Source organism: Cupressus sempervirens, chromosome 2 (genome assembly GCF_028749045.1).
Source record: "Cupressus sempervirens isolate cs-2001-9-10 chromosome 2, ASM2874904v1, whole genome shotgun sequence".
Lineage (NCBI taxonomy): Eukaryota > Viridiplantae > Streptophyta > Pinopsida > Cupressales > Cupressaceae > Cupressus > Cupressus sempervirens.
Window position 1 is genome coordinate 674,342,282 of NC_143119.1, and position 21,489 is coordinate 674,363,770.

The 21,489-nt window shown below is 40.0% G+C and overlaps 1 protein-coding gene across 1 annotated transcript in view; it reads right to left on the reverse strand.

The window, feature by feature from the left end:
- Positions 1-21,489, reverse strand: part of HEMD (uroporphyrinogen-III synthase family protein) — a 249,679-nt gene that overhangs the window by 155,166 nt on the left and 73,024 nt on the right. Inside the window, exon 3 of the mRNA XM_089815017.1 lies at positions 4,019-4,106. Within this exon, the coding sequence (XP_089671143.1) occupies positions 4,019-4,106 (88 nt within the window). The remainder of the gene's footprint in view (positions 1-4,018; positions 4,107-21,489) is intronic.

Genomic DNA, 21,489 nt, shown 5'->3' on the forward strand with positions numbered 1-21,489 from the left:
GCTCTTCTTGGGAGGTCACCCATCCCAGCACCACTCCAGCCTGAGCGCACTTAACTACGGAGTTTCCTCCATGGTTAAACCCAAAGCTTGCAACCCCATTTGCAAAACCTTCACCAAGTGTTATGCCTTATGAACCATTCATTAGAAAGGCCCTTAAGCTCATCAATTGATAAGTAAGAGATAATTTCCACAGCAAGTCAAATTGTGATATTGCTATCAAGATTTAACTGTTTGATTTTGAGTCAAACTCATTGACCCATGTGCCATGAGTAGTGATTCAACATGAATCCATCTCTCATGAGAATAAATGGAACCGTTAGCATTCATTGGATCTAGGTGATGCTCACATGGGTGAAGCATCAGGACTTCCTGGGAGGTCACCCATCCCAGCACTACTCTAGCCTGAGTGAGATTAACTACGGAGTTTCCTCCATGGTTAAACCCAAAGCTTACAACCCCATTTGCAAAACCTTCACCAAGTGTTGTGCCTTATGAACCATTCATTAGAAAGTCCTTAAGCTCATCAATTGATAAGTAGGAGATAATTTCCACAGCAAGTTAAATTGTGATATTGCTATCAAGATTTAACTGTGTGATTTTGAGTCAAACTCATTGACCCATGTTTCATGAGTAGTGATTCAACATGAATCCATCTCTCATGAGAATAAATGGAACACTTAGCACCCATTGGATCTAGATGATGCTCACAGGGGTGAAGCACTAGGACTTCCCGGGAGGTCACCCATCCCAGTACTACTCCAAACTGAGCACGCTTAACTACGGAGTTTTCTCCATGGTTAAACACAAAGCTCGTAGCCCCATTTGGAAAACCTATACCAAGTGTTGGGCCTTATGAGCCATTCATTAGAAAGCCCCTTAAGCTCATCAATTGATAAGTAGGAGATAATTTCCACAGCAAGTCAATTGTGATATTGCTATCAGGATTTAGCTATGTCATTTTGAGTCAAACTCATTGACCCATGTTTCATGAGTAGTGATTCAACATGAATCCATCTCTCATGAGAATAAATGGAACACTTAGCACTCAATGGATCTAGGTGATGCTCACAGGGGTGAAGCACCAGGACTTCCCGGGAGGTCACCAATCCCAATACTACTCCAACCTGAGCACGCTTAACTATAGAGTTTCCTCCATAGTTAAACCCAAAGCTTGCAACCTCATTTGCAAAACCTTCACCAAGTGTTGTGCCTTATGAACCATTCATTAGAAAGCCCCTTAAGCTCATCAATTGATATCTAGGAGATAATTTCCACAGCAAGTCAAAGTGTGATATTGCTATCAAGATTTAAATGTGTGATTTTGAGTCAAACTCATTAACAATGTTTCATGAGTAGTGATTCAACATGAATCCATCTTTCATGAGAATAAATGGAACGCTTAGCACTCGTTGGATCTAGGTGATGCTCACAGGAGTGAAGCGCTAGGACTTCCCGAGAGGTCACCCATCCCAACACTACTCCAGCCTGAGTGCGCTTAACTATAGAGTTTCCTCCATGGTTAAACCCAAAGCTTGCAACCCCATTTGCAAAACCTTCACCAAGTGTTGTGCCTTATGAAACATTCATTAGAAAGCTCCTTAAGCTCATCAATTGATAAGTAGGAGATAATTTCCACAACAAGTCAGATTGTGATATTGCTATCAGGATTTAAATGTGTGATTTTGAGTCAAACACATTGACCCATGTTTCATGAGTAGTGATTCAACACGAATCCATCTCTCATGAGAATAAATGGAATGCTTAGCACTCATTGGATCTAGGTGATGCTCATAGGGGTGAAGCACCAGGACTTCCCAAGAGGTCACCCATCCCAGCACTACTCCAGCTTGAGCGCACTTAACTACGAAGTTTCCTCCATGGTTAAACCCAAAGCTTGCAACCCCATTTGCAAAACCTTCACCAAGTGTTGTGTCTTATGAACCATTCATTAGAAAGACCCTTAAGCTCATCAATTGATAAGTAAGGGATAATTTCCACAACATGTCAAATTGTGATATTGCTATCAAGATTAACTATGTGATTTTGAGTCAAACTCATTGACCCATGTTTCATGAGTAGTAATTCAACATGAATCCATCTCTCATGAGAATAAATGGAACACTTGGCACTCATTAGATCTAGGTGATGCTCACAGGGGTGAAGCACCGGGACTTCTTGGGAGGTCACCCATCCCAGTACTACTCCAGCCTGAGTGCACTTAACTACGGAGTTTCCTCCATGGTTAAACCCAAAGCTTGCAACCCCATTTGGAAAACCTTCACCAAATGTTGTGCCCTATGAGCCATTCATTAGAAAGCCCCTTAAGCTCATCAATTGATAAGTGGGAGATAATTTCCACAGAAAGTTAAATTGTGATATTGCTATAAGGATTTAACTGTGTGATTTTGAGTTAAACTCATTGACCCATGTTTCATGAGTAGTGATTCAACATGAATCTATCACTCATGAAAATAAATGGAATATTGTCTTCATTAATCTCAAGCTTGCCTCAATCTTGTTAATAATAAAAGACCACTGTCTTCACTAATCTCAAGCACTGCCTTAATTTCATTCCAAAGAGAACATTAAGTTGACCATATTGATCTTAACTGTCGAAGACATTAGCAACACATAATCTATACATTATTTTCTTACTTTATATGATAATGATAGTCTCCATTCTTGTGTCTTCTACTTCAAGACAGACAGTGGCTGAAAGGCAATCCAGTTCTTTGCCATCCTTACATTCTTCATTTGATGTGTTATTGTTGCTCTAACCAACACAGTCAGCCATGCACAGTATTACGTACAGACAAATTCCACTTGATTCCAAATTTTAATTTACTTGAAATCTATCGCTGCCTTTTGGTGATACTATCTGTAAAGACAAATTACCACCTTTGCCTTGCGTATCTTATGAATTGAACATGTTGTCACTGGTTGTATGAATTCGACAATATGAAGGATACTAGTCAGTCCTTTTATGACTCTTCAAAGTATAATCGTTGTTCTTTAGTTCAACGTTTATTAGTTCTGAACTTTCACCCTGATAGCGTCAGATATTTTTACTTATTACATGCCACCATTTTTTTCCTTAAGCCACAATCCTTGCCCTTTCATTTTCTGTTCTAATCACACATTATTTCCTTCTTAATGTAACATCTTCTCTCTTATTATAACTCTGATGTTGCAATCCATCAAGGTATTAGTGTCGACAAATTCCAATTGTCTTAAGTGCCGTTGACACCAATGACAACATTTCCAACAATGTAAGTGTTTGGTGATCATGGACCTACTTTAAATGGCCTAAGGTGTCACTGAATCCTACTGCATGCCTACCAATAGGGTGTAGGTATACCCACATTTCTAAGTGTATGAGACAAGCTAGGTGCCTTGTCAGAACTATAGCCATATTTTAAAGAAACATTTGGAAGTTGGGTATCAGATGTGTGTTTAACACCAACACAAACAACCATAAGATATAACCCTATTTACCATGGGCATCTAGCTATCATCATTTCTAACATTCTAAGAGAGCTCCCACATAAAATAAATGGTTATAGGATTCCTATATTCATTCTACTACATTGAACTTTCAATTTTATAAACAAGTAAATTTAACCTTTAAGGTGCTATATACCTTAATCAAGGAAAAGAAAATGACCTCTGATCTAATAATATTTCTAGGACATTAGAAATTGAATTTAGCAATTACTAATTAAGCTTTCCCATTGAAAAGATAAATCTTTACTCTTGGATAATGTTCCTAAATAAAAAAAATTTAACACAATGCCTGGGATCTCTTTCTTCCAGCATTTTTCTACAAAACACAAAGTCAAGGCACTAAAGTGATAATTCAGTTGCAAAGATTATATGCGCAGGTAATATAAAAGATAAACGCATCTCTGGTTCTAACAACAAAATGCAGCTTTTAGCAATGATCCAGATTACTTCCAACAGTCTTCTATATATTTGGTCATTATGTACCAAGTGATAAAGATTGCATCCAGAAGGATACCACAAAGAATGTTAGGAAGCCTCTTTATGTCAGGGCCTTTTATGTGTTTAACAAGTGGAAGCTCCAAACAAGATATCCCCTGGTTCCCCTGCAGCAAAAATGATACTATAATCAAGGGAATAGACAAGAGAGGCCACCAAAATACATTGACAATAATTTAATGTCCTCTAGAGATATGGCATATAAGTTTACATGCTCTACAAAAAGCAATCAACATACACATAGTTACAATTTGACTAATCTTCCTCTGGTAATTCAGTATATTGTTCTTTTAAATAGAATAAAATTTTCCTGCATAGAGCTAGCAGTTTTTAGATTCCTTGAGCTTCCCATATAATTTTCCTGCATAGAACTTGCAGTTTTTAGATTCCTTGAGTTTCCCACATTAGACCCATCACAAATTATATTTTGTTTGTCCACCACAACTACTTTAATATTCAGGTTTCTGTGTTGATGTGCTAATATTTAGTGTTGTTATTCCCTGAATTTTAACTAACACTGATTGGTTCTGGACACAAGAAAATCTATGACAAGGGTGAATAAAGGAAAACCCAAACTGCTTATAAAGGAAAATGATTGACTTTCCATGTTAAAGCCAATTTGCAATTAAAGTCTGCCACATATATTAAAATAGAGCTACAACTAACTAAAATTAAAGAGAAATTAAACCATTGAGGTTGTAGGATGGTGTACATGCCAGAACATTTTAGTGAGGTCCCTCTGTATAAGACGCAAAAATTCAAAATACATAAGGCATAAATAAAATTAAGCATCAATAGCTAGTTATGTTGTCCACGCAATTGCTGAACAAGAGAATATACAAGAAGAAAAAATGCAGCAAATAGAAGTGAGAATGTTTAAGCCATCATTTGCGAGCATCAAAAAACTGAAGATTACGACATGATATAAATTACGGAGCATCAAGAAAAGAACCTCAGATGAGTGCTATAAAGATGTTCAGCCTTGTCTTGGTTTAAGTTACCGTTTGGAAAGATCCAGAAGATTACCATGCAATATCCCATTTAATTTTAGTTTTCAAATATAACAAACCCTAGCCCAGAATAACACGTTGCACAATTAAACATAAATATGAAATCATCCCAAAAATTGCAGTTTAATAGCGTATTATCTAATTCATGTATAATGTTTCAAATATAGCCTAGAAAAGCCCGTATTTATCTTCTGCAGTGGCTGCTAATTTATCTATAAATCTACATTGATCTACGACCTGCTGCTCAGTGAAGGGATGTTTTAATTCAAATTAAGATTAATCAAATTTACACAACAGTGATGTTCATGTGAAATCACTCTAAGGAATTGTGGGCTTTCATCTTCGAATTCTAAATATAGAGGCTTTTTGTCTTTGGGTTAATTGGAATGTGGTTCCATGCTTCACAAGAAGTAGAAATCAGATGATAGATGTTTTTCTATGCTCCCCCAAGTTTTCAGACAAGGCTGACAAGGAATGGCAAGGAATGGGTAAAGGTATTTTTAAGATCCATTGCTGTTAAACATGAAGAAGAGGATAAGTGTATTTTGTTACTTTGCTCTTTGCCCAAATTGCAAGAAAATCTAATCCTTGCTCTAACTGGTTCAGTGATGGATTCAAAGTTGGATGCCCTTGTTGCTACTTTGTTTTACAAAGAAAATGAGAAGAAAATCCATGGATGAGGGCTCAAAAGATGCATTACATATTTGGAGACCCAAGAATAAAGGAGAATCAAAATGGGATAGGAAAAGATTCTTCCAAGAGATCTAAATCTTGAGGCTGTTCTACAACCCAAAAAAGAACAAAGTGACAGGTTGGAACTTGGGACACGTCGAGGAGAGAAAAAATAATAAGACTTAACTTTAATTAAAAAACTTAAAAGATAGTGATGGATCTGTGTTTCTTTCTACCAGTACTATCTCTAGTAAATCCTAATTGATTGACTCAGTTTGCTCATATCATATGACCTTGCACAAGGAAAGATTGTCTTCCTAACAAGCTTATGATGAAAGAGAAGCGTATCAAAGTCACAATAGTTTGCAGAAAGATTGTTGGCCATGGCAAGGTACAGGTGTATTTCAATGATGGGAGGGTAAAAACTCTTACTGCTGTTTTATATATTCTAGTACTTGTGAGAAATTTGATTTTTGTGTTCAAGTTGATGATTTTAGATTGCATATGACATTTGACAAGTTTGGTTGCAGATTGATGAGAGAAAATTTGGTGGTTGCAAAAGGATCTTAAGTTGAAACCTTGTTAAGTTAAATCATCCACAATTTGTAACTCGGCCAATGTAACTAATAATTTTGAAAATGCATGTATGCTGTGGCACCAACTAGGCCACATTGGTTAAAAAAGTTTTCAGACCATGATTAATAAAAATATGGTTGGTGGTTTTTTTAATTGCATAAATGGTAAATTTGATTTATGTGAACATTATATGATTGTTAATCAGAATAGATCTTCATTTCTTGTTGGAAGTTATACTGCAAAGAGGTTATTAGAAATCATTCATTTCAATACATTTGGTTCAGCTGATTTGGGTTCCATTCTTATGTTACATTTGTTAAAGATGCCTCTAGATACAACTGAGCTAATTTTAATATTTATGCATTATAAATCTGGATATTTCCCATAGTTTAATGAATTTAAAGCTTTCGTTAAGAAATACTCAAATAATGCAATAGAGGTGATGAGATTCAACAAATGTAATAAATATTATTACACAAAAATGGATAAGTCTTCTAATGGATGGTTCATAAGGCACAACATTTGCTGAAGGTTTTGTAGATGGGATAGCAAGCTAAGGGGTCTTAAGCTTGGAGGAAACTCAATGGTTAAGCTTGTTTGAGTTGGAGTAATATTGGGATGGGTCACCTCCCAATAAGGGCTAATGCTTCACCCTTATGAGCATCATCTAGATGTTATGAGTGTTAAGTGTTCCATTCACATGAGAATAGAGTTCTTGTGAACCACTACTCATTAAACATGAGTCAATGAGCTTGACTCAAAAACTACACAGTTGAATCCAAATAGCAATATCACAATTTGAATTGTTATGGAGAACGTCTCCTACTCATCAATTGATGAGCTTAAGGGACTCTATAATGAATGGTTCATAAGGCACAACAGTTATTGAAGACTTTTGCAAATTGGGCAGCAAGCTATGTGGGTTTGATCTTGGAGGGAACTCTATGGCCACAATGCTTGAACTGAAGTATTAGTTGGACACGCGACCTCCTCGGATGGCCTGAAACTTCACCCCTATGATCATCACCTAGATAGAATGAGTTCTATGTATTCCATTCATTCTCATGAGAAATGGGTTCTTTTTGAATCACTACTCATGAAAAATGGGTCAATGAGCTTAACTCAAAAAACTAGAGGTGAATCCTGATAACAATATCACAATTTGACTTCCTGTGGAAAATATCTCCTACTTATCCAGATTTGTAATGCCCTGGCATAAGGGTGTGTTTTGGTGGAAAGGCTTTGGTCTGATGCCCTAGCACCATAGGCCTGCAATTCTCTAGCAGATTTGAAGACCAATTTGGAGATGAGATCCAGAGCCATAGATTCAGATTTGGATCATCTACAGCAATGTATCTTCATTTTTTGTTAGCACCACTAAAGATAGCAATAGAAAGAACTAGTGGAACAGACCTAGCGCTGGTTTTCTGGGAGTATTGGCAAGGACAGCTAATGTATGAAGATGTTTAAAAGGCATTTGTGTGTAAATCTGCACAGATTTAATCATCTTCATCTCAGAAAAATAAATGAAAAACAATGTAAAGTTATAAATCGCTTCTGAATTTTTAACAGAATTATAGTGCTATCTATAACTATTCTATACTCAGAATTTACTTATATTAGTAGATAAATCAAATCAATAATCTGAATATAAATATCAGTTTGTTGAAAAACTACTTGTCAGCAAATAAAATTTCAGCATTGTCCATGCCCTATTTTACAATATATTTTAGTTTTTCTATTAATGATTATCCCCATTTTGAGATATTACACAATATAATTTATCTTGTTATTGTTGTAGTACCCCTTTTCTTTCTTCTAGACAATGTTCATGATGTATAAAGCTAGGCCACAAAGCTTTGGGACCATAATGTATGATGTGTTCACTTTATCACAAATTAATTTAAAGCTAATGAGCACATACTGAGCAAAAGAGATGTATTGACTTGCTCATGAATTAAGAGATAATGAAAACATATATGGAGTAGAAGAGATGCTGAACATAGTGTAACTAGATAAAGTTATGTGAAAGTGAGGAAACAGCAACGAATAATTGCAAAGTTTCTGTAGAAGGGGTTCCTTAAGTTTTGTTTACCGTACAGGGTAAAGGATACTTAATGCATGTAGTATAGCAAGATATAACACAGAACAGATACTTTATTCATATACGCAATATGCACATTAAAATTATTCCAATGATGTTGATGATTACAAAGTCCACTCCAGAGGGTGTACATATACCTTCCCGAAGGGGTGACTTAACTATCACGCGCCCTTTCGGATACAATTCTACCGTCAGCTACAATATAGAATTTACCGACAACATTATCCCCCCCAAAAGAAAAGTCGTCTCTAGATGACAATACAACAAAACTCAAAATAACAATTAATTACATCAATGTATAGGTACTAAACAGAGGGATGCATCCTTGGCGTAGTGGCCGTCCACACCCTCAACTCATTTAGCTCGGCCCGTAGCTTGTAGACTTGCTCCTTCCTGACTTTCAATTCTGCTTTTGCCTCCATCTGAATCTCTAAAGCTAACTGCATCATCCCTGCAATCTCTCCCAGCTCTTTCTCCTCCTCTGCTACTCTCTCCTTCTCTGCTGCTATCTGTTCCATCTCTGCTACCAATTTCTGTAGCTGATTAGGCCTGTCTAACAAGGCACCCCTCTCAGATTCCCAGGTTGCCCTCTCCATGGCTAACCTGGCAGTTGACTCCTCCTGAGCCCTCTCAGCTGCTACTTGATATGCCAGGCTCCTCCGAAGGGTGTAATACGCCTCCCAGTGTATGTCCACTATCTTGTGAGTCAAAGCCTCTACTCGGCTCTCCATACTAGGATCTCTCGCCGTGGCCCAATCCTGTCGCATCTCTGCAGTCTCCACATCTAGCCATCCCTGCTCATCAAAACAGACTGTAAAGGCAATCGAGCATCCTCCCTCCAGCTCCTTCAATACTGAGTCCAAAGCCTAAATCTTTGCAGAGGCCACCACCTGGCGAGCCCGAGTCGCTAGGGCTGCTATATCAGCAAAGAATATCTCTCTCACCACTGCTTCCGGCGATACTAGATGTTCCTGTTGCACACCCATAGCCCTCTCTACTACTTCCGCCATACGCTCAACAGCACTATGCAGTAGTCCCTCATACTGTGTCTGCTCCACCTCCTGTGTCTGCAAAGGGTTCTCATCCGGAACTACTTCTCGCGTAGGTGTTTGCAGGTACACCACTCGAGGTGCTAGGGTACAGTCAAACTACGTGCTCAGGTACGTGCTCAACTTCTGGGTTCTACTCTCTCTGTCTCACTCAGGTGATGCTAACAATGTTGTATCCACCATCACCACTACATCAGAACCTACTACGTCCAATCAGACACCCGATGCCCTCAACCCCTCGCCTGTCGGTATCTCCATTACTCCTACCTCCGTGTCCATCTCAGTATCAGGTACAAGTGTCTCATCTCCAACCTCACAAGCAAGCTCCATCGTTACCTCTGAGGTGGCTATCTCCGTTGGTGACAAATGTGCCTCTGCTACTACCTCTAGAATAGCTCATGTCTCCACGGCGAGCTACATCACAACCGAAACTGGCTTCATCACTATTGGCTGCTTGAGTTGACCAAAACCTGGAATGCCATGTATACCAACAGGAGTCAAATGTGTCATAGCTGAAAGTGCAGGCCATGGGAATCTCAATGGCGTAGCTGTAATTACCTCTACCTCCTCGTCCTCTTCCTCTTCCCCATCGGTCTTACTTTCCTCCGAAGAAGTCTCCTCCTGACCACTGTCCGTGTTTCCACCATCTGGCCTCAGTCGTTTCTGTCCAATGGTCTTGGTGCCAAGTGTATCAAGATGTCTCCATTGCATAATCAGTGGTTCACCTGGCACGAGTGGTCCCAATTTGGCCTCCAATACATCATTGAGGATCATCATACGCGTCATTGCCTCCAGGAATAGGCTGATGACATAGTGTGGCATGTAGAATGTCTTGTGCTGTAATGTCATGAATTCATACATCAATTTGGCCAACAATGTTGCTCAATCATATACCCTACCGTACAAAATCTCATTCATCATCGCTACATGTGGAAATGAAATATCTGAGGTGCAACTAGAGCCTATGAGTCGACTCTTCACCACGTCCATCAGACAGCACCAGTGACCTTCCTGCGCATTGGATTTCTTGAACCCTCTGCCCCTTGATATGTTTGAAAGAGCTTCCTGTTCTGCCTATGTCAGGTCCCCACACACGAGCTATATCAACTGTATCTTTACTTCCTGGCTCATCTTTTTAGGTTTACTTTCTATTTTCCTTCCCCTTGAGCATGGCCAGGTATCCCGAATACTCATGTGAAGTTAGTCGGTTTGAATGACACTACCAAGTTGCAACCAAGGTATGCAAACGTACTGATTTGAGAGAACCTATCATATGTTTCTATCATGATGCGTAGAAACCCTTCATAGTCTCTGATATAGAATACCGACATTTGTATCACCCATTCCACCTATGCTTTCTGAATGTTGGCCTTCATGTGTTGGCTATCTGGTGTGCCCTGCCACCACTTTCAGCATTCTACACCATTCAATCCTTCAAATGTAACACTCTGCGTTGTAGGAATATCTGTAGCCACCGACTATGTTGGTTGCTTCACTTTCTTTTTGCTTGGCCCTGTACTGGTTCCTCCTGCTACACAGACTCCAGATGGCAATTCTTCACATTCTTGTTCATCGCTGAATCTTTGTCCAGTTTCTTTTTCCAAACTCTTTTGCCAATTGAATGCATAACTGTCACTTTTTGTCATTTTGCTAAATACAAATTGGTTAGGTCAATTACCTCTCTGTACAATCTTGTTCCGGAATCCTTCTCTTGTCTTGGCCTTCGTACGGCTCTTGCATCCTCTTATACTGTACGGCTTCTCTCTTTCTCAATTTTTGTCTATTGTACGCCTACAATTTGTCTTCTCCTGAGGTTGTACAGCTGCAATATTTTCTCCTTCAAGGAGTTTGTACGAATGGTGATTTCTCCTAATATTTCAGATAACTCAACGTCTGCACATTGTATGGTGACTCTCCTCCTCTAATCCTCGTACGGCAAAACCGTGTGCTTGCTAATGGTCGTATGGTTCTTCTTTTTCCAAGTTCCTACCGTACGGAATGGATTTGAATTCTTTCGTAATTTGCCAATGTATATATCTTCTTGTTGTCATATGACCCTCCTAATACCGTACAGGCTTCCTACTCTGGTTACTGATTCCATACAAACCGTACAACTTATCTCTCTGATACCAATGTCGTACAAGTTTTTCGTACGGTCTCTTCTTCTAAGCAATTTGATTGTACGGTCGTACGATACACCTCCAGGTTCCTACAACTCCCCAGCCGTACGGTGCACCTCCAAGTCTCTTTCTGCAAATTCCCAGTTGTACAATGTATTTTTGTATGTTCTTTGTACAATTTCCTGTGCAACGTTCTTCTCTCTGTCCTCTGGTGGTCATACGGTCCTCTTTGCGTAGATGCTTAGCACTTTATTGATGGCATTTCCTATTACCGTACGGCTAACCCCTCTTTCCTACACTTGGTCGTACAGTCATAGTTGTTTGTGGCTTTCTTTATGTCCGTACGGTGCAATTTTTAAACAATATTTTGTGTTTGTAATTGCCCACCGTATGGTGGTTTAAGTTATGCTCCCCTTATTATGTACGACCGTACGGTGGTGAGTTGCCTACTTAATTCTTCTTTCCACAAGCCGTATGGTCAAATATTCCTTCCTCCAGTAGTCATACGGTTCTAATATCCTTTTTTCCAGGCCGTACGGTCCTTTAATTGACTACTCCGTTTACTTTAATAATCTTGTTCTTCATTTATTACTTTCGTACTCCTTTAATAATCCTATCTTTTATTACTCTATTACTATCTTTTATTTCTTTATTACTTTCGTACCTGCACTCAGAAAATATGTTCAACTACATTTACTTATCTTACATATATACATTATTCATTGTTGTTCTTCTCTCTCAGTTGTTCATTGGCAGAGGAACATTCCTTTCATGATAGATTTTTAACTTCGGCCCGTTCACCGCGTCTAGTACTTCTTTCCCGTCTAGCGTCCATAACTTGATTGCACCGTTATTGCCAAACTTCTCGTATCTTGTATGGTCCGACCCATTTAACTTTGAACTTTCGTAGCCTGATCTCATTCCGCCCATTATACTTCAAGACTAACTGGCCCGGTTGAAACTTGTTTAATTTTAAATGCTTATCATGCCATGCCTTCCACCTATTTTGTGTGACTTTCGTGGCCCACTGTGCTTGCAGTCGTCGCTCGTCCAATTTGTTCAATTTGTACAATCTTTCCCTTAAGCTTTCCATGTCGCCTAGCATGTTCTCGATTGCTATCCTCAAACTCGGTAGCATGAATTCTTTCGATACCACTACCTCCTGTTCGTACATCAGCCGGAATGGAGTATGTCCGATAGTTACTTTATATGAATTACGGTACGCCCATAAGGCTGATGGTAGCTTCTCTTCCCAATCTTCTCCCTCAATTGCACAGGATTTACAAATTACTCTGACCAGGATCTTGTTTGTGGCTTTGGCTTGTTCGTTGACTCTCAGGTAGTACAAGCTCGACAATGAATGATAAATTTTGAATTCGGTAGTAAGCAGTCGGATGACATGATTAACAAAGTGTCATCCTCGGTCACTTGACAACTGCAGTGAAATCTCGTATCTAGTGATGATTTGCTCATAAATAAATCTCGTTGTGCTTATCGCCGAGTTATCCAGCAGTGCGCGTGCCTCCACCCACTTGGTCAGGTACTCTGTTGCCACCATGATGTATCGGTACCTTCTGGTTTTGCTTACCTTCAAGGGTCCAACAAAGTCCAATCCCCATCTTTCAAAAAGATCCTACCCGTGCAAAGGATTCAGAGGCATGAAGTGCTTCTTCAATGGTTTCTGAGCTCGCTGACATGAGTCGCATGCAACGACCCACTCTCTGGCATCATTGTATACGGTTACCCACCATAATCTTGCCAAAAGTATCTTTTGCACAGTTGTGTCTAGCCCCATATGTCCTCCTGTCAGTCCTTCATGCCCTTCCTTCAATACCTTTGGAATTTTCTCCTCTAGGACGAACCGCCTTAGAATCTGATCAAGACCCATTTTGTATAGTAGCCCATTGATCAACTAGAATGTCCGACTCCTTAGCACCAGTTTCCTTCTTTCATTAGGCGGCATCTTGCGAGGAAGTTGTCCTGTCGATAGATACTCTCCGATACATGCATACCAAGATGGTAGTACTGCAACATGAAATAGTTGCACATTGGGAAAATCATCATTGACTCCCTCCAGTGGCTCTCCTGATTTTATTCTCGACAAATGATCTGCACTTACATGACTTTTCCCTGGCCGCACCACAACCTTAAATATGAACTCCTACAATAATAACAACCATCGACTTATCCTTCCTTGAATAATCAGTTTATTTACCAGATATAACAATACCTGACGATCTACATAGAATTCAAATGGCGTCGCCAACAGATAATGTCTGAATTTTTGCACTGCGTACACCATCCCTAGTGCCTCTCGCTCCTTTGTACTATAGTTTTTCTCTGCCTTAGATAATAATTTACTTGCAAAATACATCGGATGGTCCAATCCGTGGTCACGTGTCTACGCTAGTGTTGCTCTAATGGCATAATTCAATGCATCTTTATGAACGTGAAATTCTTTATCCCAGTTCGGATAGGCTAGAATCGGTGTTGTGGCCAACCTTGTTTTTCGTCCCTCAAAAGCTTCATTCTATTCCATTTCCCATTTGTAAGGTTCACCCTTGCAGGTGAGTTTGTCCAGCGAATAGGAAACCTTCGCAAAGTTTTTAATAAATCTCCGATAATATCCGATGTGCCCTAGAAATGACTTTAGTTCAAATACATCCATCGATGGTGGCATATCCAAGATTACGCAAACCTTGTACGGATCCATCTTCAACCCTGCTTTGCATACTATGTGTCCAAGTAGCTTCCCTTGTGGCACCATAAATCTGCACTTCTTTGAATTCAGTGCCAAACTCGCTCATCAGCACCTCTCCATGCATTCTCTGAGCGTCGTTATGTGTTTATCCTCTGTGCTAAAGATTGACCAGTCATCTAGAAATGCTTTAAAACATTTGAAATACATTTTATCAAATATGTGTAGGATTATCCTCTGAAACGTCACTAGAGCATTGCATAGTCCAAACGGCACCCTATTGTAGGCGTATACTCCATCTTCCACAATAAATGTTGTTTTCAATTTGTCTTCTTTGGCGATGGATATCTGATTATACCCCGAGAATCCATCCATGAATGAATAAATCTCATGCCCTGCAACTTCTTCCAGAATGCTATCCATGAATGGTATCAGAAACGGATCTTTAATTGTTACCACGTTTAGGCATCGGAAGTCTACGCATATTCTTATCTGCGTGGTGTCCTTTTTTAGAGATATCACAATCGGTGATACCCACTCACTCGTCTGCACTCTAAAAATAATTCCTGCTTCCAGCATCCGACCGATCTCTTCCATGACCCATGCCGCATAAATTTTTGTTCATTTGGTACGACCGCTTCCATACGGGTACTGGACCTTCAATCAACGGTATACGGTGGACACATAACTCTGGTGGCAATCCTTTTAAGTTTTATACGTCCAGGCGAAGATGTCCTTGTACTCTATAAATATTTTGAACACTACTGCCTTCAAAACTGGGTTCCAATCATCTCCTACAAGAATATTTTTTGGATTCACCTCATCTCCCAAATTCATTGTTTTTACAGTAGGCTCTTCATACTTTATAGGTTTATCCTCACTAAACGTGCAGGTCGGCATCTCATCCACATGCACTTCTCCCTTCTTTATTTCACTATACTCCTTCAGAAACTCGTTCCCTTCTTTTCCTTCCTCGACACCCAACATGTTACAGCTCGGGAAGAGCTCGTAATCCTCCATCTGCTAGTAGAGTAGTCCGTTCACCGAGTCTAGGTCATTATCATTCGACCCTCCTAATCTCAATACTCCTTCGTCTGGTTCCATTCTCTTCTTTGCTTCATCATCACTCTCGCATCACCCTCTGAGTCTGATGACACTGCCTCTTCCCCTACCATTTGTGTAAGTCAATTATGAATCTTCTGCCTACGCATTCCATGGATAGGGTGTTTCGTTTCCAGTCATGTTTCACTTTTGCTTGCACCAACCCACCCCGTCCAAGGATAGCATCATACCCTCTTCTTTTCAGTAGAATGATCACAAAATCTAATAAAAATGGTTGTGTTCCAGTAATTACCGGCTTCACTATCAGAGTTCCCAATAGTTTGATTCTGTGTTGATCTGCCATGAGTAACTGGAATGTAGGTGGCCACAGCATAGTTTGTCCTAACTTTTTCCATATATCTTCTGATAACAAATTTATGCCTGACCCTCTATCCACTATTGTGTCTGTCAGTACAGTTCCCAGAATGCCCATCTCGACTACTGTCGGATGCCTTCCTGTCGTGAGTGTCAGTAGCATTGGGTCTGCTGTCGTTATTTCACTACCGTACCTTATTGTTTCCTCTATTGCTTTCGAAAGTAGTGTCATATTCAAAATGGTCGTCTATAACTGTGGCATTGTGAGGTCATTTAATTTAATTTAATAGGGACTTCTGTTTGCATTACCTGCCTTATCATGTTTTGTTCAACTAAGTTCCTTTTCGAGGTATCGGCAGAGTCTTTTACTTGCAACTTTCCTATTTTCAACTGTCTTTCCAGCTATGTTTGTGCTTGTTGTAACCTCTCCTTTTCTTCTTTTGCATCAGGGTATTTCACCTTCTTAGCTTGCTCACGTGCAATGGCTACTACCTTCTCATCACATGCTTTGATGCTTAACAGATTTACCCCCTACTTCGAGCATTTTGAATCTTCGTGGTCTCCCAGACCACAGCATCTGCATAATAGCTACGGTGTCTCTTTCGTGGTACAATCTCTGGCAAAGTGGCCCTAGAGATTGCATGCACGACACTGTATCATCGGTCGTCCACTCACGTCGTACTGTATTCGACTCCAACCTCCATTGTTATTATTGTTATTATTACCACCCCTTCCGCCTCGATTATTGTTGTGATAACCTCCTGAGGTTGCATCCTTGTTTGTGTTTGTTCTGAAAGACACTTCCTGCATCAGTAATACTTGCTAGTGTCCTTTTGATGTCATGTTAAACAGACACTCCTTTATGGAATGTCCCACCACCTGGCAAATATCACAGAATTGTTTCTTTGGGCATAAGCCCTTTGTGTGGCCATCCTCTTTACAGTCCGTAAACCAAAATTCTTTTTTCACCAAGTCAAGACTCTTTTTCAAATTTTTAAATTCTTTCATCATTTGTAGCATATCTTTCTGTAACACTCGAACTTTCTTGTTTGATTCTTCATCACTACTGTTACTCTCGGACGATGAATCGTTTGAATCCAACAATTTGTGCTTCTTCTTCTTACTTATTTTTTGTTCGCTTTCCAAATCCATCACACGATTATATGCATCTGTGTACAATGCTGGTGGTACAATCTTCATCTTCTTTTTCAAAGCCAGTCGTAGCCCCTCAACAAACCATCGTTTCTTCAATCCTTCAGCTGGTTGACTCTCCATCTTCCCAACCAGCTCTTTCAACCGTCTTGCACAGGCATGGATTGTTTCGTTCTTTCCTTGCTTTGTGTTGTATATCTATACTACAATGTCATTACCATCCCGTAGCAATTGGAACTCTACTATGAACTCTTTTCTGATGTTTGCCCATGTAGTCAATTTCTGAGGGTCGACATCTGCAAACCAATCAATTGCCACACCTTGCAGGGTCACTGGAAACTGCCAAACCCAGTCATCCTCGTCTGTTACACCGTTTGCTGTCCATATTGTTTTACATGTCTTGCAGTGTCTGATTGGATTTGTCATTTCGTCACCATTAAACTTTGGCAATTTTTCCTTAGGTTCTGCCATCGCTACTTTCTTTTGATTCTATGGTACTTGTGTACTCACGCTATTCTGAACACCCACGATGTTCTGAGTACCCACGTTCTGAGCACCCACATTTCTCTACTCAACCGCGCTACTTCAAACAACCGTCTTGCTTCCAACAACCACGTTACCTAGTGAAAGAAATTCTTCTTCAAGCGAAGTTTTTCAATTCTCCGATTGTATCCATTTGTCAGGTGTATCGGGAATGAAGAATTCACTCCACGCTCATGCTCCCTCGGCAGTTTGAGCCATGCGAGTTGCTTCCCTTCCATTCGAATGCTGTACCCTTGGCATATACAGGTTAAGGAACTCCTCCTTTGTTTCTTCCACCAAATTCAAATGCTGTCGAGTTTCTTCCAGTAATTCCTCAACACTCCTCGGCTTGCTAGGTGAATGCACTCCCTCCATCTGTGCCCCTTCACCCCTTCGGTGTCTGTTGGCAATCTGCTAAAGCTTTTGTTTGCGCTCCGCTTCTTGTGCTAAAATTAAAACTTCCTGTACTATACATATTTCATTCTTATCTTTTATCTTGTTCCTATCCTTGTTAAGCAAATTCGGCATTCATCTTCATAACATTTCCTTCATCCCAAGTTTGACTAGCAATGGTGCCAAATGTTTACCGTACAGGGTAAAGGATACTTAACGCATGTAGTATAGCAAGATATAACACAAAACAAATACTTTATTCATATACGCAACATGCACATTACAATTATTTCAATGATGTTGATGATTACAAAGTCCATTCCGAACGGTGCACATATACCTTCCCGAAGGGCTGACTCAACTGTCACGCACCCTTTCGGATACAATTCTACCCATCGGTGACAATATAGAATTTACAGACAAGTTTTTCTAAAAGCTACTGATATTTAAAGAATGCTTAGGAGTTTTGCTTAGGTTGGTGGGTTTGCAAATCTCAAAAAACTGGCAAACTAGTAATCGTAGCTTTCATCACTAGAAAGGATAGTAGGCCTCACCCCTGCAAAAGAGGCGCAAGTGTGCTTCATTGGTTTGTGCTGGGAATCTTGGATTTAAGCTAATGTATTGTTGGTTAAGTGGTTTGATTGCGGAAGAGAAATGGTTGTTTGGATTCTACCTGTAGGAAAAGTGTAGAAAATCATTTTCGTGACATAAAGGTGAAAGCTCCATGTTTATGATTGAGAAGATAGATGCATGGGATTAAATGAGAGATGACAACATTTGGGGAGTAAGCTCCAATGATATGAGTTAGACATTGAATTTGTCAAAGAAAAAGATAATGTTGTTGCTGATGCATTGTCTAGAAACCCTTCATTTTTCTCTCTTTCAGAAATTTCAGCCTCTTGAGAGGATCACCTACTAGAAGAACATTCAAGAAGTCAGCATGCTTGTGATATTTTGAATGGTAAAATCTGTGATGAAAGGTACAGAGTATTGAATGACATCATCTATAAGGATAGAATCTATTTCGTGCTAAAAAGTAAGCTAAAACATACAATTCTAATTGTCGTTAATAACAATCAGTTGTAATGTCCCCTTCTCCGCGCTAGGCCTTCCTGGTGCCTTATTGGTCTATCTCCCCATCCGGATAGGCTAACAACATTGATCTTGAGGATGTCAGCCAGTCACAAGAGTTTATTTGGTTTTGTTGGGAAAATATTTAAGTGGAGGAGCTTTTCTATAGTTAAGTCACTTTATTTTATAAAGTTTCTCTATGACTTAAAGTCATTTTATAACAAAAGTAACTTAAGTGACTAGATGATGAAAATGGCTTTTATTCCACATTGCCTAGTTATTTGTACTTCCCCTCATATCGAGGTTATAAAAGCAATGAGCTTCCCTGGGATTGACACTATGAAAATATATCAACATATTGATTATGAAATCGGTTGTTTGAATGAGACTAGCTTTCTTAAGGATGAAACCCTTTAAGAAGTTTGGGAGACTAGACATAGCCCTAGTGTCTTTTAGAAGTGCACACAAGTTTGGGTACAGAAATTGCAGAATAGCATATTGTTTCAGTCCATTTCCCAACAGTTAACAATGAAGAATACTTGGAGTTTTAGTTTACACTAGCAAGGAAAAAACATAGAATCAGTGATCCGCAATATAGGAGAAAGGGAGAAAAGTGTGATAGTAGTCGGGGCCAAGGTAAACTCCAGGCACGTATATACACTACAAACCAGAGGTGGCCTGCCACAGTGAAGGAGGATGTCAATGTACTGTTGCCGAATGTAAGATTCCGAACAACTCCAACTGAGGGCGAAGTACAGAACCCAGGATACCATATGGATATGGGCAAGAAGTGCATAGAAAGAGGTCCGTACAGAATTGAATTGAGAGCTAAGGCAAGGAAGTTAGGACTATACGGCAATATGGGATGAGGGGAGAAAGGTGACTGACTGAAGGCAGCCGTACGGTGGCAATACACAGGCCATATGATAGCATCTAACTAAGCCGTACGATGGTACTATTCAGGGTCATATGCTGAGATCAATGACCGTACAGTGAACTGAATAGAGAGTATGGCTTGAGTTTGAGATGGCCATATGGTGGCTTTGAGGCCCGTACGGATGACTGTGGAAGCCGTACGGTGAGATCAGAGAGTAATTAGCAGGTTGTATGGTAAGATAAATGGCAAGCCGTATGGATGGTGAGAAGCACAGTTGGTGACTGAAACAACATCGTTCATACACAAGTACGGAAGATTAGATGAATTCCAAATATAATAACAAGACTTGAACACACAAATTCTTTCGAATATGTTTGCTGAGAGAGGGCACTCCAATTTGCCAGATTCGAAAAAGTATTACATGCAGTGACGGAGTAGGGTGAGGGTTGAATCCCATCAAAACCGAGCGAGCCAAATAGGGAAGATCTTCCACTTCCGAAATAGAGAGCAATCCCGAACTCCAATAGGAATCTACGGTACAGAGAAATATAATCCAAAGCATGACCCAGACTTCCTACAAGCCATGCTTATATACCCATCGGAAAAACCATCAACATATTGATTATGAAGTCGGTTGTTTGAATGAGACTAGCTTTCTTAAGGATGAAACCCTTTAAGAAGTTTGGGAGACTAGACATAGCCCTAGTGTCTTTTAGAAGTGCACACAAGTTTGGGTCCAGAAATTGCAGAATAGCATATTGTTTCAGTCCATTTCCCAACAGTTAACAATGAAGAATACTTGGAGTTTTAGTTTACACTAGCAAGGAAAAAACATAGAATCAATGGTCCGCAATATAGGAGAAAGGGAGAAAAGTGTGATAGTAGTCGGGGCCAAGGTAAACTCCAGGCACGTATATACACTACAGACCAGAGGTGGCCTGCCACAGTGAAGGAGGATGTCAATGTACTGTTGCCGAATGTAAGATTCCGAACAACTCCAACTGAGGGCGAAGTACAGAACCCAGGATACCATATGGATATGGGCAAGAAGTGCATAGAAAGAGGTCCGTACAGAATCGAATTGAGAGCTAAGGCAAGGAAGTTAGGACTATACGGCAATATGGGATGAGGGGAGAAAGGTGACTGACTGAAGGCAGCCGTACGGTGGCAATACACAGGCCATACGATAGCATCTAACTAAGCCGTACGATGGTACTATTCAGGGTCACACGCTGAGATCAATGACCGTACAGTGAACTGAATAGAGAGTATGGCTTGAGTTTGAGATGGCCATATGGTGGCTTTGAGGCCCGTACGGATGACTGTGGAAGCCGTACGGTGAGATCAAAGAGCAATTAGCAGGCTGTATGGTAAGATAAATGGCAGGCCGTATGGATGGTGAGAAGCACAGTTGGTGGCTGAAACAATATCGTTCATACACAAGTACGGAAGATTAGATGAATTCCAAATATAATAACAAGACTTGAACACACAAATTCTTTCGAATATGTTTGCCGAGAGAGGGCACTCCAATTTGCCAGATTCGAAAAAGTATTACATGCAGTGACGGAGTAGGGTGAGGGTTGAATCCCATCGAAACCGAGCGAGCCAAATAGGGAAGATCTTCCACTTCCGAAATAGAGAGCAATCCCGAACTCCAATAGGAATCCACAGTACAGAGAAATATAATCCAAAGCATGACCCAGACTTCCTACAAGCCATGCTTATATACCCATCAGAAAAACCTTTCCGAGGGTATACAAAGATAGCTGACGGCGACACAAACTACGAAAACAAAAATAAAAATGAGTCCGAGATAAAATAAATCAA